Genomic DNA, 24,422 nt, shown 5'->3' with positions numbered 1-24,422 from the left:
CGTCCGTTGAATTAATTAGAAAGTGTATCTGTAACCGAAATTATGTGTACGCGCACGCACATATATATATATGTATATGCATATATATGTGTATGTGTAAGTTCGCTCATGCATGAATACGCGAGTATATCTTTGTGCTTGTACATATGCCTACTGGGATCTCCATAAGAGAGAAACATGATGCAAATCGTTTGTTTTTATTATGCACGCTTATAATAATAAAATGTGTTGAAATATTGCCCACTTCATTCTTTTTCCCTTATTTTTTATGTTTTTCTTATTTTTAATTTTCGTTTACTTTCGTTTATTTTATTTTATTTTATTTTATATATATATATATATAGTTTTTTTTTTTTTTTTTTTTTGTTATTTTGATAAATCCTTAATACCTTTTTAGTTCTTGTGTAGACATATTTACATAATTTTTTCACGTTCGTTTTCCTCTTTGTTACATGCGAAGAGTACATAAAAAATTAAAAATATATAAAATGATGCATTTAATATTTTCATATACAAAATTTAAAATAAGTATTTATGCATTTTTTTGGTATGAATTAAAATATATGAATTAACACAAACAAATTAACAAAAAATTAACTTATAAATTATAAATTGTACAAATATATTTTTTTAAATTCTAAGTATAAATTTTATGGAAAAAAAAAAAAAGAAAAAAGAAGCTTTACTCTAATATATAATAAATAAATATTAATACAGAATAAGAACGTTCGGAGTACATATCCTTGTAAAATTGTAAGCAATCATGTCATGTATCACTAACGTGTTCAAATGTGTAATATAAAAAGTGGGAGCCTTTATAAGTGTATTACTTGACTACGTAAATTCACGAATAAATACGTGCATGAAACTAAGCCGTTAATATATATATACTACTATATGCACTCAGTACGCATACATACATATACATACATGTACATACACATATATATATAAATGCATTAATTAGGTAAAAACAATATACGGAGAAACACTAAAAGGATCCGACTGTTTTTTTAATAATTTCTAAACAAAAACATGAACTGGAAAAAAAAAAAGAAAAAGTATAAAGTAAAAAATAAAATGTAAAACGTAAAAAATAAATAATAATTAAGTAATAGGAAACGAGAAATAAGTAATAGGAAATACGAAATAAGTAATAGGAAATACGAAATAAGATAAACTGGAAAAAAAGGTTACAGCCAGGGTGTCCATCCCTGATGCATTTTGGACAAATATTTTGACGATTTAGACACGTAATATACATGCTGAAATATATTTCCTTTACTTAAAAAGTATAAATTATCATTTTTTCTTTTCTTTTTTTCTTTCGTTAAATCTTTTTGTATATAATAATTCGAAGATATCAAACTTTTCGAAGATAACAATACGTCATCATAATCTTCCCCCTTGTAAAAGTTTTTTTCATTAAAATAATGAACACCTGTATTATTTTGAAAATTATTCATGTAATATAACATATTTAAATCGTTATAACATAACTTCTGATCTTCTATATCAAGGTGTAATTTTCTTATATTTTGAAATTTCTCAAAGGATATTATGCTATCTTTTTTTTTTTTTCGTGCAAAATAAATTGCATGTGTATTTATTCTACTTCTTTCTATGTTTTCCCTGTGAACATTTCCCTCTTTCTTAGTATTTAAAAGTTGATTATTACACCTTCGATTATTACTTCTTCTAATTAATTTTCTTCGAAAGTTTCGTACATTTTCTGGTTCATTATAATTTACACTATCACATGAATTGTCTTCTGAGTAACTGAATTCTTTTTCGTGGTATAAAAACCTTTTGGATGAATAATATGGTTTGTAAAAAAATAAGTCTTTTTTTTGTTTTTTATATATATTATGAGTTATGTTTTTCTTATTATATATATTCATATCATAAAATTTATATAATTTTGTTATTTTAAGGTACGATTGTACAATATTGATTTTTTTTTTTTTTTCATTACTTGATATGCTTATACTGAACAAAGATTTTATGTGTTTATATAAACGACTTATTTGCTTCATAATATTTTTCCTTATACTGTTTTTGCTTAAAATGTACATTAAAAAGTTGATATAATTCGTAATATTTTTTGCATTATGGAATGAATGTGAAATTGCGTAAATTTGCTTAATATTACTTTTAGCAGTTATCTTGTGAAGGTGCCTAGAGCATTTTTTATTCCATTTTTTATTCCATTTTTTATGCCTATTTTTCTTGCTGTTTCTATTCCATTTTTCTAACAATATTTCCCCCCCTTTTTTTCCCGTATTTTTTTCTCTACCCCGTTTGTATATTGTTTTGTAGTTCTTTTCCTTTCTCACGAATTTTATAGCTGTCTCACAGCTACATTTAGTGCAATTCTTTTTGTAAAAAGGTTCGTCTCTTCTTCCTTTGCCGAACTGTTCTATTAGTTGCACTACGGCTGAATAATACTTGTAATAATTATTGCAAAGGAAATATTGTATGTATTTTAATATGTACAAAATTTTAAAAGAAATGTAATACGTGTGAATGCGTTCTCTTAAGGGAAAATTATTAAAACGTTCATGTAAAAAATCATATTTTATATTAAAATTGTTATAATGAGAATAAAATATTTTTTCCCTTTCTTCAATTTTCATATGACTATTTTTTAAATACAGGAATATAAACATGGTAGAATACGTTATAATTACATTCAATATGCGTGTATATCTTCTTATAATTATATGGAACATATGATCTATACTTTTTATTAGTTCATTAATAATATTTAAGTAATTTTTTATTTTTTCAAAAGGCTTACTGTTTATAACATGTGTAGCATCTTCTAAACAGTATTCAACCTGCTTCTGTTCGTTCAGTATTTCTTCATTAGGTAATAACATATTATTCGAGTATTTTTTACTATACTGATCCGCTAGGTTTGAAACATAATATATGATATTGTTATATTTTATATGATAAAGATATGAACTTATGTATGTTAATACTTTTCTCAAATATCCCCCTTTTACTATGGGGAAAAAAAAATGTTCTTTTAAATAATATTTCCTAAAATTCTTTGTCTTATGTGATATATATTTTTTTATAATTTTTTTTAAATTAATAAAAGAAAGGGAATAAAACAGAAAAGACATGAAGTAAATATAATACTCATAACTTTTCTTCCTATTTTGGGTTACCATACTTTCTATTACAAAGAAATTATGGCATAATATTTGTGTAATATTTTTTATATATTCCTTTTTATCATCATTGTTATAATTGCTATAATTAATTCTAACACATTCTTCAATATACATTTTTGCAAAAGGGAAATTTTTTGTATGTATTTGCTGTACTGAATTAAATTTGTAATAAATTCTAAATAAAATTTTCGTGTATTTTTCGCATTTTAACAAATAAACATTATTAATTACTTGTTTTAATTTAAATATTTTGCTTAACTTATTTAAACTATATAACGGTGTTTCTTTTAGCAAACTTTTTGCATCCTTTTTAAAGCTAATTTCTATAACATCTTTTTCTGTATCATTAAAAATGCTATCATTAAAGTTTGAGCTTGGGAGAATAAAAGAATATTCTTGTAATTCAATACTACATTGCTTTTTATCTGATGCTTCTTCCTGTTGAATATATAACGTTCTATATTTCAAACCTTTCTCGTCCTCTTTTTTTTTTTGTTTTGTTAAAAATTCGTGCTTGCACAAAGAGCGACTAATTTTTGAAAATTCCTTCTTAACATAATGATCCGAATTGTTTATGATTTTACCAAAATGGAGGAGATACAATTGGCTTCCTAACAGTTTAGCTATTTTCATCTTTAGTTTTCCATTGTTGCAATAGGTCGAGTAGAAATGTGGACACATTCCTATGCCCTTTTTACACTCATTTATATTCTTAATTATGAAGGTGTGATTCATATATATACTATTAAATAAGTTGGACATGGAATAAATTAACGACAAGAAATCATCTGAAAGATGTGCTTCGTAATTCCTTTCTGGATGATAATTCTTATTTATAGAGTATTCGCAAAAAAGGAAGTCAGCACTATGCAATAAGTCAAAATTTTTTTTCCTTTCGTTATAATAAAAAGGATAAAAAAAGAATTGATGAAAATTCCTTAAGTAGTAGTCTTTATATTCACACAAAATAGATGATATTTCATTTAAATTATAAATAAAAAAAGAGCTAGAAAAATTAAAAATTGTAGCATTCCAAAAAATGTCTGTTACTCTTATGGGTACCACTTCAGGTTTACGTAAATAAATACCCCTTTGAAATGATACATTCAGGTCAATATTTATAATATCGTGATTAATGTAATCATATAAAATATTACTTAAATGTCTATGACCAACTTTTGTTATAAAATTTATACAACTATTAACTATTAAAGATGATGTGTACATTTTTCTATTTTCAAAATATTCTTTATTGTTATTACTTAGCATATGTATGTATAGTTTAACACTATGTATATATTTTTCATATTCTTCTTTTAATTCGTAATAAACTTCTCTTAACATCCTCTCCTTCATTACTTTCTTAATTCTATGCTTATGTTGTTTTTCTGTCATCAGTGGGGTCATTTGCTTTTTTACACTATCTCGAAATTCCCCTTCCTTATAATTTTGTCTTTGTTTGTTAATATTATCATACAACAAATTACTGCTAATATGTTTACTGTATATTTTGAGAGGAACCCTCTCCTTATCATACTTCTTAACCCTTTTTAAGAATTTCTCATTGAAATTTTTGTCAAATTTTTTTTTATCCTCCTCATTTATTAAAGACAAAATGGTGGTTACACTTTTATTCTTTTTAACTATACCTACCATGTTCGATAAATATATTATATCAGGTAAATGTATAGGCGCACCTCTTCTATGATGGAAAAAGAAAAAAAATGGTGTTTTCCCTTCTTCAAAATGCTCGTTATCCACGCGTTTTTTATAATTTACTGCTGCTGCTGCTGCTTCTGTTTCTGCTTCTGCTTCTGCTTCTCCTCTTCCTCCATTTACTTTAACTTTTACAATATTTTCTACCTTTTTAAAAACATTATTATATGGAATTTTATCATAAGGAGTAGTTCCAGTTACCTTCCCCTTGCCGAGTATACAAAATGTGAAATCAAAAATGTCATAAATGTACTTATCTATTCTTAAATCTTGTCCACATTTAACACGATAAGAAATTACCTGACCGTTCATAAAAATAATGGTAACAATTTTTGTAGAATTATTATCAATGGTAATTGTGTACGCGCTTTTAGAAAAATTCGCTATTTTATTATATGATATTAAATTGTGTGATTGTTTATCTTCTATATATATATTAACATGTTGTAATTCGTTTACTGATGAATAGGATTTATATTTTATAAAATCACTAAAGAAGCTATTACCAATATTCTCATTTTTGTTTCTGTTTTGAATAATTCTGTTTAGAAAAATGGTAAAATTGGATAAAAATTCTATTAACATTTCAAAATGAAATGCATGAAAATTATCAAGGATATTCCCTCTCAAATTGTTTGTCATGGACATATGCTTTTTTACACATTCCTCTACATCCTTCGTTAATTTTATTTTCTTTTTTATATACAAATAACAGTAGAAATGTGCAAATATTATATATATTTTTTTTAATTCTTCTTCTATCAAATTCTTGGTATATAATTCAACTCCCCTAGTAATGTATGTGTGAGGGGTTGACATTAAATGCATACGAAAAAAAAAATATGTCATAAATGGATTACTCTGTTCACACTCATTATTCAAATAGAGAACTAGCTCATTTAGGAAAATTAAAAAAAATAAAAATTTATTCTTCCATAACTCATCTAACTTGCATGGTTCATTTACATTAATTTTAATGAATCCGTTTATCTGTTCAACTGCATTCTCTTCTTTACTTATTTTTTTCTCTTTTCCTTTTCTTATACAGCTAAAAAATTTCTTTTTTTTTTTATAAACCTTCACTGTGTATTTTACGTAAGACAATATTGTATGAAATATTCTTGAAAAAATTAACTCAATAGAATTTAACAAATTTGTTACACTATTGTTAAAGTCTAGACAAAATAAAAAATTTGAATTTTTTGTGCGCATAAAAAATTGAGAGATGGTCCTATTCTTTTTTTTATATATATCATGAAAATCGCCATTATGTGATGAGTTAACAAACTCGTTATTTTCCATGTAAACATTTCTTCCTTTTGTAAAAGATGAATATGGAAAAATATCACCTATCTCATTTATTATTTCTTTACCTTTGTTAAATTCTATTTCAACCCCCGAATACTTTCCCTCAAAATGGGAATTTATTATATTAGGTCTTTTTTCCCATACATTTATTACGTTTTTATGCTCCCCCTTTTTTTCAAATATATCGTCACTACTGCTACCAATATCTCCACCAGTGTTATTATCCATGCTATTATTCATGATATTAACCATACCTCCAGTCATACCACTACCCACACCACTACTCATACTACTACCTAAACCACTACCCATACTACTACCTAAACCACTACCCATACCACTAACGCCTTCCGTGCACAACATGGAGAAGAATAATCTATTCGTTCTTCTTGTATGTTTATTATATATATGCATTTTATAAAATGCAGTTAAATGTACTGAAATTATTTCAGGTATTTTTTTGTACAAATGGAGAAACAGGGAAAAAAGGATAACTTTTAAATTGGTATGTTCTTTTTTTTCAAAAAAATAATTTAGTATATTTCGATAAATAAGAGCATACATATGTACAGGAATCTTCGCAGTGAAGTCATAAATGTGTAAGTCGAACTTTGTTGAGACGTTTCCCTTAAGAGAATTTACTTCGTTAAAATTTTCATTTTCACTAGTACTGCTAATACATCGCGCTACGTGTATAATCCCTTCGTTCTGTCTATCATCATATATCACATTACTATCACAATAAAAATTACCGTCATGAGTCGTTTCGGTATATCCTATAGTGTACTTTTCAAACAAACCCGAACAAGTACTAGTCTTATATTTTGACTTCATATTTTTTTCGTCTTGCTTAATTAAATTAACCTTTTCTCCTGATTGAAAATGTGTTAATAATAGCATTTTTTTCAAAATTTCTTTTTCATAATAAAAAAAAAATAAATTCTTAAAAAGAAATAATAACTTATTTTTTACTTTAAAATCGTTTCTTATGTATAAGTCTCCGCTCTCATTACACTGTTTGTTAATATTATAATTAAATGTAAATCGGAAGGAATTAAGCATACCGTTAAGTGTATTGTACATGAACAACGTTTTTACATATTGCAAAAATGTTAGATGGGTTAATATTAGGCCAACATACTTGTCGTACTTCTCACAGTAGTTCTTCTCACAATCTCCCTTTTCACTCCCCTTTTCCGTACTTAACTGCTCATTTCCCTTCTCATCGTCTCTATTACCCCCAAAGTTACTAAATAAATACGATTTCACATAGTCCCAATCAAAAAATTTCTCCTTGCAGGAGCTAAATTTTATTATTAACTTCCTAATTTTTTTTAGTCTCATTATGTATGAAATATCTATACACGAATCTCTTAGTTCCCCTCCACCTCTACTTTTTTTGTCTTCATCGTACAACTCGGAAAATAACTTTAACAAAAATAAATTGTTCTTACAACTATCAATCCAAAGTGCATAATAGCTATTGACTTTTTTCCTTTGAATTTCATTTATTATTAAAAATTGTTCATTCATGCATACACAGTATAAATGTGTAAAGAAATTATCTCTAAAATTATTATATGCTATTTTGCTACAATTAGTGCACATATGGATATATGAAGTATTATTATTTATCATTTCTATGTCATTTACATAATAATTGCTAAAATTGATATAAGATTGAGTCATATTAAAATATCTACATGCTGTTCCTTTATGTAATACATGATATATAAAATTTAAGTAATTCTGATTCATTATGGAATAATTAATAACTACTTTGTTTAGTATGTCATCCGAACGGCATGATGCTTTTATACATATATGCCTAAATAGAAAACTATTTATGTCTTTGTAATTCATTAGATTCATTCTAGTAAAATATTTGCTCATGTTATGTGTTCTATCACTTAATGAAAAAAGAAACATATATTTTTCCATATATTTTTTATATTCAGCACTGCTTCTTAGTAATAAATATACTGGAAAAAATATATCGTTACTCTGTATACCCTTTAATATCTTACTTATTATGAAAAATGCTAACATGTCTTTTTTCTTATCACTACTAAGGAAGCGTCTAACAAAGCTACCGCTGTTTGTAATGGGATATACTTTACATTTATTATAATTCGTAATTTTGTCGTTTGAATAATAAATATCGTAGGAAGGATTTACCTTATATTTTGAGTAGTTGAGTTTACTTCTTGTAACCATTTCCCTTATTTCATTATTATGATTCATATAAGCAGAAAATAGTTTACTCCTAATGTAAAACTCATAGCAATAAAAAGAGTTTTCTTTTAAATATTTAGCAAATTTGTAAAAAAAAAATTTCGCTTCCCTCAATTCGTTATCCTGTTCGAAAATTAATTTATTCTTATTTACATACTTAATGATAAATAAAGGGTCTTTATTTAATATATTTATATAAAGCGCATTATTTTTAGGCTTTTTCTCATAAGTAAAGTTAGTGTAGCCGTTGCTATTGCTATTGCTATTGATGTTGTTGTTGTTATGGGTGTGGGTGTGGGTGTGCGTGCTGTAATGATTATTATCAGTGCAGTTTCCGGTTTTATCATTAGTGGGTTGCACTTTTCTTGCCTTACCAACTTCTGCGTATGAACAGCGTAAATAACTTGGAACTAAGGATAAATTATGCTCACAGTAACCTGCAACTAAGTTTAAGAATTCATTTCGCCTATTTAGGTGATGTTCATAGGAGTATATACTTTTTTTTAGATTTACGAGTAAAGTACTTAATTTCTGTTTTTCAGTGCAAAAGGATATGTTCATAAAATATAAATTTATTAAATCATCGTATGACTTGAGGTCATATGTAAAATTTGCATCCTTCTTAGGTGATTCGTTCGGTTGCTCGTTCCTCCGTTCTTTCGACTGCTCTTCATTCTGTTCGCTTCTCAATCCATCCCTTTTATCCAGATCGCAGAACACACTTTGAGCGAACATTCTGCAAAAATAAAATTCCTTCCTCTTCAAGAAGTATATACTTAGTAAGTACTTTTTCACATCTGGACTTAATATATTTTTGTTTATACTAGTAATGTTTTTTAATAAATAATATATGTGCACTGGATTATGCACGAATATACAACTCTGCATATAAATGTAAATTATACTTGTAAAAAAGTACTTATTACATAGTATTATATTAGATGAAAATTTTGATAGCACTTCTTCATTGTAATTAATATTCATTGCTTCATCTCCATATATAAAATATAAACATCTACCAGTTATAAGTAAAACCCTTTTGTTATGTTCAAAGTACTTTACTATATGCATATAATTACCATGAGTAAATTCAATATATAAATTTATAATTTCGTTTGTATCTATTTGGAAAAATGGAAGAACCGAAATTAAAAAGGTGTAAATATTTTCTATAATATCATTTGTATCACTATTCATTTGAATATTTTCATATCCTTTACTGTTTGTGGGTAAATCAAAGATCATATCATCTGTTAACTTTTTTTCAAAATTTTTCACTTTCATACATGATACATTTTCAATGCTACACGACTCGTAACTTATTTGAAATATTTCATTGAAAAAAGAATTAATTTTTATGTAAAAATCAAATAGAGAATATATATAACAACATTCTTTTGAGTAAACAGATATGAAAGTTAAAACATTGTTTATGTAAATTATGTGTATGTAATTATCGATTATTTTATATAAAGCATCCTTCTGTTGCTCTGCGTGTTCTGGATTAATTCTACAACTAATTTCCATTCTTCTTTCGATTATTTGTTTTTTAATATTTTCTATTAATTCATATAAGACATGATCAAATATACAAAGAACTGTGCAAGTATTAAAATAAAAAAAATTGTCATTAAAAATTATATTTTTATAAATTGTTAAATTTTTCCAACATTTGTATATATGAATGTTATTTAAGTAAAAATTGTACACACTGTTTGAAAAAAATTTATCTACATAATTTTTTTTGTGTGTTTCTAATTTATTATTTAGTAATACTGAACTTATTGGAAAATTTACCGAATAATTATTATCTTCCTCATTAAGAATAGTTATTAACTTATTTGTTATTTTTAATTGATAAGCATCTATTATGTAAATTAGGTTAAGAAAGTATTCTGCATTTTTTAATAAGCATTTATGTTCTCTTAAATTATTTCCTTTTTTTAGTTTATTCAAAAACATATCAAACATATTAGCAAGCATAAGAAATGATTCTTTTTTATTCATCTCTTTATATTTCAAGCAATTCAGTATTAAGTTATATCCCAAAAATAGGAAAATTATGTTGTATGCGTTAAAACTTACTTCATCTCTTTTGTTGCTTTTTCTCATCTTTTTCATGGGGATCTGCTTTAACTGGCGTTCTTGCTGTTGTTCCTGAGGTTGTTCCTGAGGTTGTTCGTGCTGCTGTTCCTGCGGTTGTTCCTGCGGTTGTTCCTGAGGTTGTTCCTGCTGCTGTTCCTGCGGTTGTTCCTGCTGTTGTTCTACTTCTTCTTCTTTGTTCTCCACTTCCCTTACTTCTTCACCCCCTTTGGTCCTATGTCTTCCACGGTTTACTTTATCTAAGACGCACTGAGATAGTCTTTCACAATAATACGGTGGATCGTCCTCTTGGTATATACCCCTATTTCCCCAGCTACACACACCACTAAATACTGAGTAATTTGGCCCTATATAACCATTACGCACATTTATATTCTTGAATTTTTTAAAAAATAAATTCAATATGGTAAGATGACAACTCCTATTCTTATCTATTTTCTCCTCATAAAACGTACCCATATCGTCCTTTTCTTTTTTTTTTTCTTTTGCAATTTTTTCTATATTTACCTTAAAATAAGAAAGAAATCGTTTATAAAATTTCATTACCTTATAGGAATGAATAGATGACTTTGCAAGTAAACAATTGAAAACAAAGGAATTCTTTTCCAGAATAAAATAAACAAAGAAATCATTTATGTTTAGATCAAACTTGTGTTCATTTTTATAACGGCTGTACAATAAATCCGATTTTAGTAAAGTTAAAATAAATAGATGAATTTTGTTATACTTATAATGATTTTTTATGCATATTTTTTCCTTCCTGTCTTTAATAATTTCATAAAAATTTTCCTGTAGTATATCAAATTTTAATTCCAAAAAAATATCGTTAATTACGTTGGTTAAGAGATACATTCTTCTGTTCTCTAATTCCTCGTTTGCACTACCTTGGTATAGTTCTTCTTTGCATGCCACTCCTTCTTCTCCTTTTTCTGATATTCCTTCTACTGCGTATATCCATTTTCCCCTTCTATGAAGGAAAAACGAAAATTTAAACAAAACCCTCAAAAGGGACAGGTACATGCGTATATCAAAATTTTGATAAAAGAGGAAGACAAAAGAGACACTTTTATTTAGCTTGTTATATAGGTACAAATCAACAAAAAAGTTAATAAAAAAATGAGCAAATTTTTTTTTTTTTTTAAAAATATGCTTTATGAAATAAGTTATTATTTGCCCGTAATAATGATTCCTGATGGAGTTGTCTACTTGGTTAATTTTCATAAAATTGCCTTCCTCATTGTAGTAATAAATTTTTTTCAAAAATTTGAAAAATAATAAAAAAAGTTTAATTAAATTAGTACAACTGTAGTAGTAGAATAATTTATTTATACATGATTTGCTACACGCAAAGTAGAAGGAAATATTCTTTGTTATTTCATAAAAAATATAAATGTTATAGATTATTATTGGCATAACAAAATATTCCTTTTTGCAACAATTCAAAAGTAAGAAAAAATAGTCTATGTTATTTTTATAAAATTTGTAAAAGTGTATTTTAAACTCTTGATCAAGTAAAGATTTGTTCAAATAGTTAATATCAATGATATTTAGATTAGATTCTAAATAATTAAAGAGAAATGGAGAATACTTCAATATACTTAACATATTCAAAATATAATAACATAAAAAAGCAATTTCACTGAAGAGGTACTTTTTTACCTCTTCAAAATTTTTTCTTCGCATAATAAAACTACATATATAAAATAGTCTTTTTTTTATGTAAATATCATTAAGAAATTTTTTAAAAGGTAGTATGATATTAATAAAATAATATTTCACAAAATTTATTTGTATGGGATTTATTTTTTTAAAATAACTTATGACAATTTCAAAGAATTTTTTTTTGTCTTTCGTTTTATACGTACATACAACTATGATTTTGTAAAAATCTCGTATCAACGTTTTACAAATTTTTGATATGGACCCATTATTACAATATTTTTCTAAAGAATCATCCCCAGTATTGTTATTAATCAAGTTATAAGAATTCCTATCATTGCTAATTGGTCTTGGTCCCTCATCTTTTTTTTTTAATCTGTTTTCATAATTTAATGTTCCTTCATTTCCCCCCTCTATATAAGAGTGATCAACTGTTGGTACATTGGCAGTCTCTTTCATTGTAATCTCTAGCGTTTTCATTATATGAATATACCCTTCATAATCTCTTTTACTTCTATGGGTGTAGCTGACGCGTTGTTCTTTTACATTTTCATTGGGAAAATAAGTTAAAAAAAGTTGCCCTTTTTCTATTTCTTTTGCCACTTCCTTTTCTTCTTTTTTTTTTTCTGAGAATATTACTTGATCTTGGATCAGGAAATTATTTACTGCCAAAATGTATACACCTATATATTCACTAACTAATTCATTAAGGGAGTTAAAAATAGGCTTCTTAAAATTCCAAATTATTATTAAATGACATAGGTAGTTGTTCAAAGAATTTAATGCCAAAAGAAAAAAATGATCAAAACGATCACAATTTATATTTTTCTTCAATTTTTCTACTAAATAAAGCTTAATGTAAATAATATAGAAAAACAGCAAAAGAAATAAATCACGAATATTATCATATTTATTGTCTAGTTTTTCTAAAATACAATTGACCGTAGATGAAAAAATCTCTAACGTTAATAATTTATCATTTTGAAAAAAAATGCCATAAAACTTATTTTTAAAAAAGAAAAATAATTGTGAATTTAAAGCATATTTACAAAATAAGTTTATTACTATCTTCCTATTTTTTACTATAAAGGAGGGATTATATTTAGAAACTAATACAAAAACATCTAACGTAATAAACGTTAAGTAATTAACACATACTAAATTTTCTAAAATTAATAATAAACCATTGCATATGGTTTTAAACAGATACTTCAACTTTCTATATATCCAAATCTTGTCTGTGAATTCTTCTATATAGACACAATCAATAGCTGCTTTACGGTATTTTGCTTCACCCTCACATGCATTATAGTAGTCATTGTTACTGTCTTTATCATCAATTTTTCTACTGATGCGTCTTAATCCGCTGTTATTATCACTATTAGTACTATTGCTGTTAAGGCTTTTATTTTCACAATGGTCAATGCTTCCACTGTTACCCATGTTAGCGCTTCTTTTTTCGGCTACGTTGCACCCCCCTCCAGTAAGTACACTTATCAGTTCATGTTTTCCCAAATTTAACAAGTTAACATAAAAACTTATAACAACATTTATTACTTTGTTAACACATATAAGGTAGCCATTCATTCTATATTTATCACTGATGTACATGTACATGTCATCTATTAATAGATCCCCTTTTCTTACATTGTATTTTTCCAAATAAGTGTAAATTATGTATGCAGTTATAACCATAAAGATGTATAGGTTTTCTAATTTATTATAAGTACTGCAACTTATTATAGTCATAAAGGGTAATAACTGTTCATTTTTTACTTTTACTTTTAAGAAATCTATATAATGTGTTTTCTTTCCTCTCTCCACACTAGCTAAGTAATTTCGAAGAACATAATTTTCATTTTCATAATTTTCTAATATTACAAATTCCTTGTTTAAAATAATATCATTGTATGAAAATATGTCATTCTTAATTATGTATAGAACTGCTGTGCTTATAATTTTTAATCGTTCATTTAATTTTAAAAATAGCCTTGTTCTATTCCTGTGCAAAATTTGTGTTGAATCATCATCAATAGAATAATGCGTAAGATAATAAATAAAATAAAAATAATAAATTACCTGCTTTATATAAAATGAATCCTCCGCATTATTTTTCAGAAGATTTTCTACAATATTTGTGATTTGCTTTATATGTAATGTAACATCGATTTGTTTCTTGTATGCATTTTTCATAGTAGTATAGAATACAACCCCATAAAAATTAGAGAAGAAGAAATTATATTTATAAATAATAAAAAAACCGAAAAACAAAAAAAATCAAATCATCAGAAAAAATAAAAAAATAAAATTACAAGTACTTCTTACTTCTGAAGCCTTTTCAACTGCTACTTATGATGTGGTCATATTGGTAGAGGTGTTATATGTACGTATCTCAACTTTATACGCGCTCTTGTACACTTACATACTTTTTATGAACATTTTTTCACATAATATGCATATACAATATATAAACTTATTATCTACAAATTAAATAAATAAAACATGGGCTTACTTAAGAAAATAAGAATAGGTGATGTTTTAAAATGAGTGTTATTACAGCTTCACGTGAGCGCATTGCAAATTTGAAATTTTTTTTATTATTGTTATTCCTTCTGATGTTATGGTACATTTAAAAAAAAATAAAATAAGATAAAATAACCTGTATTTGTATGTAGGCTCATTTTGCATTTCAAAAATTATACAATTTAGAAAAACATTTAATCATATTAAAAAAAAAAAAAATGCACTAAATTGATATACTATTGTGAGTTATTCTATATATCATAATATAAAATAAATAAGTACACATATGTATGTATATGTTTTTTTTCTTTTTTTTTTTTTTTTCAGTTACTCATAAAAAATACTTGATGAAAGCAATATCATTTATTGTGTTAACTAAAAAAAAAAAAGTAGAAGTAGAAGAACAAGAAGTTCTTACATATTTTATATAAGATGATAATCCTTTATTTATATATCGAATAATTAGATATTTTTTTTATTTTATTATTTTTTTTTTTACATTTTATAGATATGCCATTACCTCAACAAAAATAAAATAAAATATAGATCCTTACTTATGAACATTATGTTCGAACGTTCATATTCGTGAATATTTGCATAACTAAGTGCTCAAGTTTAAATGCTGATGGATGTCTATGTGTGTGTCCGCCCATATGGTTTATATTCATATGGATGTAACAGTAAATATGTATGTGTACACATATATATAAATATGTGCATAAAGAACGAATAAATTTCGATAATGTTTAAAGCCAATTTTAGAAGAAAAACTTTGCAGATTCCACAAATTATGTATATTATTGTTTACTTTGCGTACAAAAAAAAAAAAAAAAAAAAATAGTGTAATGAAAAAACATAGTTTCGTAAAAAGGAAGTTTTTCCCCGAACACATACATGAACATCCTATATAGGAGTTAAGTAACAAGGTATTATATACATACACATACAACAAACGTGTACAGGAAAAATGAAAAAAACAACCTTTCATTCTTTCCTTTTTCCTTTTTCTTTTTTCTTTTTTTTTTTATACTGGTACGTAAATTTTACAAGAAATTTTTTTTTATCTTGAATGGGAATCCCATGGTAGCACTTAAATAAATGGTTTTCAAATTTTTTGAATTAAAATGAAAAAATTCTAGGTTATCAAGATATTCAAACAAATAACAGATGTTTTCTTTTATTTCGTCACTAGACATATAAACATCCCCAACATTTAAATTTAATGTATTCAATTTATTTAGCTTAAATATATATGTATTCTCAAATTTAAAAAGTTTTATATGTTTTGCTAATAAAAATTCACTAACTAATGTACCTGATTTTTCATTAGGCATCAATCCCTTTCTTCCAACTTCCTTACCAACACGAGTTAGTTTATGTATTACATCATTTGTGCATAATAAAAAATTATTATTTTTTTTTTTTAATTTTATTTCCTTCTCCTTTATTTTGTTCACCAAGTCATCTTCCCCTACAACATCAGCTCCTGCGCACGCGGTTTTGCATATAGGAAAAAAGAAAGAAGTAATGATTAGGGGATTTAAAAATGAAGGGCATAAAAATACAGAAATGTGCGGTAAAGAAAAATATAATATTCTTTAAAATGGTTTATGTTATATATATCATCTATCTTATTAATTTTTACTTGTGTACTCAAAAAATGTGCATAATACGTGTTTTATCTCTGTATGTATATACGCATTATATAATTATATATATACAACAACTCACACAACAATGCTTGCATTAGGAAAGAACGAACACTATACTTTCCACATTACACAAGAATAATGCTTATAGGAAAAAATAAAGGATAAACTTGTCAAAAGGAATATATATAAAAATAAATTAATTTTTTCATATGTATGTGTATGTATATGTATATGTACGTATAAGTATATGTATGTATATGTACGTATAAGTATATGTATGTATATGTACGTATAAGTAAATATACTTATTTGTATGTTTGTATATATATATGTTTATCTTTTTTTTTTGTCCAATGCTTCCTCCATTTCTCATAAACAGATTAAACATAAAAACAAATATAAGTTTTACCTGCATCAGTTGCTGTCTTATAAAGGTTTCTATTAGTTACTACGTAAATTTTTTTTTCCCTCTTTTTTTTTAAATTGTGGGGGAATGTTATAAAAGTTTTTATATTATCATTTTTTGTCATTTTCGACTTTTTTTGATTAAAAGATAAATAAATATCAATACTTTCCACAAATTTATGAACAGCTAAGGTTTTTATTTTTTCTATCGCATCCATAATTCCATATTCGACGCTTTTTTTTGGTAAAATATCTAAAAAATCTTTGTACTTTTTTAATATTTTTTTATCTTTTTTTTTTAGTTTTACATTTTCAAGTGTATCATAGTTTTTAGCGTTATTTGGAGGTGTAATCGTAGGTGAAGATAAGTTGTGTACCTTTGTGTATGATATTTGTTTGTTCTTAAGTAGATTTCTTCTATAGTTACAATTTAAGTTAATTATCTTAGCTATATGGTAACAATACGAATCTTTTATTATATATGACTCACTCACATAACTACATGTAGTTATATAAATAATGAAAAGAATTTCTATAATTGCCCTTAATCCATTTTTATTAGTCATTATATTATTTCAGTGTAATATTTTATGCTACCTTCAATGGGAAGAACCTTTCTTATTACTACTTTTTTTTCAAATTTTTCTTTAGCACGGAAAACTGAAGGCTGGGTAAAAGGAAAAGATGAAAATCGAAAAACTTAAACGTATACGTATAATTATATATACATACATATATGTATACGTATACATATACCCATACATAACTTCAGCATATGGTGAAGCTTACTTAACTATGATACCATATCAAAATAAGGTATTATAGAATTCCCCGTACCGCTTATTAAGGTTTTGAAAAATGCAGCTATTCATCACTGGCTTACAAATAAATCATAACATCAAGGTTATATGAACAATATGAAGCAGGAGAAATTTGTGAATAAGCTGTTTGGTAATTTCGTTACACAAAACTTAAGATACTCTGAATATACATTCCTATGTGTACTTAAAAGTGTACATTATATATATAAATGTATATAATATTCTCTTAAATACATTTAATTGCTTTCCTTTCTGGTTTTCTACTAAATCCAAAATTTTAAAAAATCTACAAAAAAGGATTTAATATAGTTACACTATACCACTTTTATATTTTCTCTTATTTCACTTTACAAAATGATGAGCATTTATCCTTATAACCCTCATTCATTTTATAAATTTACAACACATTTGTACATAATTATAATTAAAAAAAATATATATTATATAATAAGTAATATATAGGGTTTAGATGTTTATTTTATATGTGCATAAACGTATGTTTTCTTCCTTATGTTCTTTATCTTCCTTTTAAATACCTCCCCAATTTTAAAGTTTACTAAAAATTTTATAAATAACATATGAACGAAAAGAAGACTTTTGGCAAACTTATAAATACACATATATTATTTTTAATAAAACATTCATTTGATTCTTATAATTTGTTTTTTTTTGCTTTATTTGGGAAAAAGGGATAAATAATAAAAAAAGAAAAAGAAAATAAGGAAAGAGAATAATACGAAAAAGCACCAACCAAATGAAAAATAATAAAAGTAACAAATCTTTGTAAATAATCAACGTCAAAGTTTTTAAAAAAAAAAAATTTTTAAGCATATAAACCTAATGTTAAGCTAAACAAAATAAGAAAGCTGTATTCGTTTTTACAATATGAATTACCTTTATTCACAAAAAATATACCTTAATAACTTCTTCTCTATATTAGTTAATATAACATAAACTTATCAGGTATGAGGAAAAAAATTTTTTTTTTTATGGTAAACACCTGCATATATACTCACATATGTATGTATTTAATGTGTTAGTATAAGTTTGCGCACATTTACATACGCTACTTACTTTTACCTGTTTCACGTGCAAACTTTTGAACACAACAAAATGAATCAACAATTTAAAGCATTTTCTTTTTCATCATCCTATTTTGTAGTAACATAAGTATTACATGCATACATGCATTTGTACATAAATTCATACATATATAGTATATTCGCCTTTTTTCATATATAGAAGAAAGCTGACGAATGCCTCTGCATAAAGTTATGTTAAACAAGTTGAAGTGTATTTTATTTTAATTTTTTCTCTTTGAAGTATAACGAGTGCAGAATTTACAAATTGATAAGTTATCAAAAAAATAAAATAAATTACTAAGTTGTTTACTCGTTCAGATATCTGTGCAGACATTTGTTCCTGTAGAAGCTCTTTTGCAGGCACCGACATACAGCTTTAGTGAAAAATGCGTGAAGGTAAATATACTTCTGCATAAAACGTTAAGTCTAACAAGTTAAAAAAAAATATATCACATAAAAATAACACGCCATTTGGTCTATTCGGAAAAAAAAAGGAATAAAATAAGTTAAAAGGAAAAATAAAAAAAAGAAAATATAACAACTGCCACAAACATATTAAGGAATTAATCTTATTACCGCACTTTTTGAAAATAAAAAAAAGTGAAGTCTCACTGCTCAAAGCTAGTAAAGAGCAGGTAAATAAGAAGATGTAATAATTTAACCACACACACATACATGTATATATATATATATATGTGTTTAATGGACGTATATATAATATTTTGAGTAAACAAAAAAAATTTCTAAGAATTTGTGCGAATATTCGAGTAATGGCTCAACGCTGAACGTGTACATAATAAAAGACGTAAAAAAAAAAAAAAAGCAAAACATAACGCACAAGAAGAGAATAGGAAAAATATACCACAAAACATTTGACAAGTTATACTAGGTAAAACACTTTAATAAACGACATGTCATTCGAAAAGATCATTATCGATCTTGTAATTAAATTTAAAATTAAAATATAGATTTATATGTATAAGTGCATGTATGGATTTATATATGTTTGTTTTTATATATGTTTGTTTTTACATATGTATGTATTTATATTTGTATGTATTTATATTTGTATGTATTTATATTTGTTTGCTTATGTTTCTACATTTACTCCGTGCACCATGGCGTACGCTTGTCTATTGCACAATTGTCTTCGCTTCGTTCGTTCAAAATTGGTTGCATCAATTTGCAGTTTTTATTTTTACTAATTGTTTTAATTCGAGTTTTTTTCTCCACGTCCTATAGGTAAATACAATGTTAATAAAACATATCATGGTAAATTATTGTTTGACGGTTGATCGCCGTGTTTTCCTTTTAAGAGATATAAGAAATTTAAATAGATATAAAAGCCGAAGCATAATATATGTTACAAAATATAATGTAAATTACACAAATATAACAAAAGAAAGGAATTTATTCTTTATAAATAAAAGTATGAGTTATATTAATAATTTTAATATATGTAAAAATGAGAGGCCTAATTCACCACAGATATTTGGAAGTATAAAAAATGGGGGTAATAGTAATAGAAGTTTATTTACAGGACCTAGTAAATGGAAAATAAAGTTGTTTAGCATGAACAGTGGAAACGGTAGAGGTAACAGTGAACGAGGAAGTAGCAAAAATGGTAGTAGCAGTAGTGGTAGCTTCAGCAGTAGTAGTAGTGAGAGTGAAAGTAACTGTAGCGATGGTGGGAATAATAGTAAGTCCGGGTTCTTTAACTTAAAAAAGAGTTTCAAGGAATCGTTTGAAAGAAAATTCAGCAGTCACTTGGAAGGTATATCGATAAAAGATATATATAGAATATTGAAAAAGGAGAGAAACTATTTAGCATTATCAATGGCATGTTTACTAATATCATCATTAGGTCAAATGCTTTTTCCAATGTGTATAAGCAAAATAATAAATATGTATGGAGGAAAAGAAGAATCATTGAAATATGTAATGAGCGAAGTTTATAAAACTGCATTTTTAATTTTGGGTATATCTACATTTAGTTTTTGTCGAATTTATTTTATTGAAACCTCAATAGAAAAAATCACTAGACGATTAAGAAAAAGTTTATTTGAAAAAATATTAAATCAAAATCTTTCTTTTTTTGATAAGCAAAAAACAGGAGAATTAATAACTAGATTATCAAATGATATTGAAGTGTCTTCAAAGATATTGATTCATTTGTCTTTTGGTATACGAAATTTTATTGCAGCCTTAATAGGAGGTATATGTGCTTTACATATATCTCCTAGCAAATTATTTAATTCTTTTTTACTACCTGTTTCAACTGCTTTATTAATTGGCACATCATATGGAAAATATGTGAAAAGAATTAGTATATATAAGCAAGAGAAATTAAGTGAATGTATTGATTTTGCATCTGAAAAAATACATAATATAAGTAATGTCCGATTATTGAATGGAGAATCATTTGAAAAAAGAGAATTTACAAAATATTTAGATGAAGTGTACAAAGCAGGAACAAAATATTCTTTTATAAAAGCTGGAAATCATTTCTTATTTTTTAGTATCATTTCTCTCTTTTTATTGCATTTAATTAATTATGGAAATTATTTAATAGCTAACAAATTTATAAATACAGGTGATTTATTTTCATTAATTATGTATTCTTTATTTTGTGGTAGTGGAATACAAGGAGTTATGCAGTCAATTGGGGACTTACAAAAATGTATAGGATCATGTTCCAAAGTTTTGCAAATTATAAATTTACCAAAAAATGAGCTCAATGAATACTGGCTTAACGATTCAATTAAATTCCTTAGAAGTGACGATTATGCAATTAAGTTCGATAATGTATCTTTTTCGTACGATAACAACAACAATGTTAATACAGTAGGTAGTAGTACTAATCAAATCAGTAATAGTAGTGGTAGCAACATTGGTATTAGCAATAGTGGTAGTTGTAATAGTGATAGTAGCAATAGTGATGGTGGTTTGGCTAGTAGGGGAGAAAATGGAGCGAAGAAAAATTATGCTTTAAAAAATGTTTCATTTTATTTACCTCACAATAAGTCAGTTGCTATAGTTGGAAAAAGTGGCAGTGGAAAAACTACAATTTTAAATTTGCTCTCAAAAAAAAATTCTGTTAACTCGGGAAATATATTAATAGGTAATTTCCCCATCAATAATATTAATTCCTCTGCATTAAGATCTATTTTAGGAATTATTACCCAAAACCCTTTTCTATTTAATATCTCAGTGAGGTCTAATTTGCTATATCCGTACAAAGCCCATGTGTCAATGTTAAAGGAACAAATTAAATTAATTGAAGAAGTGAATAATAAGGATACATATACTAATAAGAAAAATTATTTTAGTGTTGAAAAAAATGATAATTCGAAAGAAATAATAAATGATCGTAGGAGGGAAATTTATAATTTTCTATCAGAGCAAATGCGAAATACACAAAAAAATATAAACAATATAACGGAAGATCAATTAAAAAGTATGTACAAAGATTTTAATATTCACGATTTTTTAATTAATTATTCTAAATATGACAATATTAATGTTGGTGTGAATGGGTCATTTCTGTCAGGTGGGCAAAAACAACGAGTATACCTTGCACAAAACTTATTTAAAAATAATAAAATATTAATTTTTGATGAACCCACTTCTTCTTTAGATAGTTTATCAGAAAAAATTATAAATGAAGCATTACTTAAACATATGAAGGGGAAAACTACTATTATATTTACGCATAGACTAGATTTGTTAAATTTTGTTGATTACATTGGCGTGCTGAATGATGGTACTATGATACAATTTGGTTTGAGAAATAACGTGCTCGAAAAGCCCTGCGATATTTTGAGGCAGATTTTAAATCAGAACACGTACTAATATGTGTATATATATATATATATATATGTTACTTGTACACTTAAAAATATGCATCGTACATATGTATGTATATATGCACATATACATGTGTAAGTTTTGCACATTTCTACTAATATCCTTAAAAATTCCATTTTACGGAATATTATGAGATCATTGTATAACTTTTTAATTATTTTTTTTTTTTTTTTTTCTTTATTTATAATAAAAATAACTATTTGCTTTTATAAATAGATTTCTTTTAAGAACGCATGTTTTACATTATCATTTACTTTTTTTTTTTTTTTTATTTTATATTTAATTACAAAATACGTACATAGATATGCATAACCCCACCTTCCTACCATTATGAATAATTACATATATATGTACATAAATATATATTTGAACAATTTCGTATTTAGTGTTATTAACATATGCTCTGTTCTTACTTTTCTTAAAGTTATTCTGAATTTTATAATTAATTATTTTTACTTTTTAATTTTTTTAAAAATAAAGTTGTTTGTGTTTAATGGTGTTACTGCATATACTTGTTTACATACACATATAAAATGCATATCTGCATTTTTTTGGTTTGACATTCTTCATAAAAACTGTTATATTTTAATCGAAATGACTTTTTCTCTTTTAAAATGACCTCTCTCGCTTTTATTATGCACACATACATTCGTTTTTTTTTTTTTTTTTACAAGTAAAAACTTTATTATGTTGAATATACTTAAGTTAGAAACACCTTCGAACATACTGTTTTGTGCTTTTTAATACTTTTTTTTTTAAAACACATTTACCCTTTTAAAATTAGCTTGTGACATTTTGTTCTTCATGCCTATGAATGCAAATAGTTTTTTCTTTTTTTTTTTTCCAAAAATATAAATTTTTTTTCAGTAATTATTTTTCACATTTTTCAGTTTTATATATAATTCTTTTTTCTTTTTTTTTACCCTTAAATTAATAGAAGTATTGTGTACTATATAATATACAAGTTAAAAATATACATATGCATATATCTGAGCACACGATGCGAAGAATGATGGAGATGTGTGGTATAAGGTTGGAGGAAAATGAAACAAAATAGATTTATAATTAAATATTCGACATAATAAATAACTCTTCGTTAAATTATCTTCAATTAAATGGTAAAAAAGGAATTATAAGGAGAAGAAAAATAACTTAAAAAAAAGGGGAAATTATGAGAAGTTTTAAAAGGTGAATATGGTGTGCATAAAAAAAAATATATATATATATATTTATAGGCACATATGTACATACAATAAATGGCTGTGTAAAAGTAAAAAATTGAATAATGCTGCAGTGTAGTGGTAACAAAAGATTTTATTTTTCACTACCATGCTCGAGGGAACTGAAAAATGTGGTAAAATTAAAATTATTCGAAAAAGAAGATAAAAATAGAATAATAAACATATGGAAGGAGAAGTATAAAAATGAAAAATATGTTATTGCTGATTATATAAATATACAAAAATATGAATTAATAAAAAAAAATTGCAAAAATAATTCTCATTTTATTATTCCATCTAAAAAACAAAATGGTTACATAAACTTCTATTCTCAATTTATTGATTATAAGTTAGTATTTGTAACACCACTTGAAGATTATAATAAATACAGGTCTAATTCAATGCCGTATATTACGTTAAATTTTTTTGACGAATTAAAAAATAAAGAAATTATTTTAACAAAATTAAATATTATAAATAATACTATAACAAAAGATCAAGCCAAAAAAATTTTTAATTACATTCAATTCTTTTATGCTGACTTTAACAATTTTCAGTATGTGTACAAATTTAATAATGACAGCAGGAATTTTAATTATAAAGCATTTTTTAACAAATTCCAAAATATGTTTTAAAATATCATTGT

The 24,422-nt window shown here is 25.5% G+C and overlaps 4 protein-coding genes across 4 annotated transcripts; 2 read left to right on the top strand and 2 right to left on the bottom strand.

Moving 5' to 3' along the window:
* Positions 1-1,193: 1,193 nt before the first annotated feature.
* On the bottom strand, positions 1,194-14,399 carry PmUG01_13020000 (conserved Plasmodium protein, unknown function; the record flags this gene model as incomplete). The annotated part of the gene is made up of 1 exon (XM_029007170.1): positions 1,194-14,399. One exon carries the CDS (start codon positions 14,397-14,399, stop codon positions 1,194-1,196), a length of 13,206 nt encoding a protein of 4,401 aa, XP_028863586.1.
* Positions 14,400-15,772: 1,373 nt separating this feature from the next.
* Positions 15,773-17,352, bottom strand: RPL1 (50S ribosomal protein L1, apicoplast, putative; the record flags this gene model as incomplete). Its single annotated transcript, XM_029007169.1, has 2 exons — positions 15,773-16,215; positions 16,791-17,352. 2 exons carry the CDS (start codon positions 17,350-17,352, stop codon positions 15,773-15,775), a joined length of 1,005 nt encoding a protein of 334 aa, XP_028863585.1.
* A 2,588-nt stretch (positions 17,353-19,940) lies between these two features.
* Positions 19,941-22,541, top strand: ABCB7 (ABC transporter B family member 7, putative; the record flags this gene model as incomplete). Its single annotated transcript, XM_029007168.1, has 1 exon — positions 19,941-22,541. The coding sequence occupies one exon, from the start codon at positions 19,941-19,943 to the stop codon at positions 22,539-22,541; it is 2,601 nt and encodes an 866-aa protein (XP_028863584.1).
* Positions 22,542-23,841: 1,300 nt separating this feature from the next.
* Positions 23,842-24,411, top strand: ATP11 (ATP synthase mitochondrial F1 complex assembly factor 1, putative; the record flags this gene model as incomplete). Its single annotated transcript, XM_029007167.1, has 1 exon — positions 23,842-24,411. One exon carries the CDS (start codon positions 23,842-23,844, stop codon positions 24,409-24,411), a length of 570 nt encoding a protein of 189 aa, XP_028863583.1.
* Positions 24,412-24,422: the final 11 nt, after the last annotated feature.

This window comes from Plasmodium malariae (assembly GCF_900090045.1).
Source record: "Plasmodium malariae genome assembly, chromosome: 13".
NCBI classification, from domain to species: Eukaryota; Apicomplexa; class Aconoidasida; order Haemosporida; family Plasmodiidae; genus Plasmodium; species Plasmodium malariae.
The sequence above is the reverse complement of the archived record's forward strand: the minus strand, read 5'-3'. Positions and strand labels throughout refer to the sequence as shown.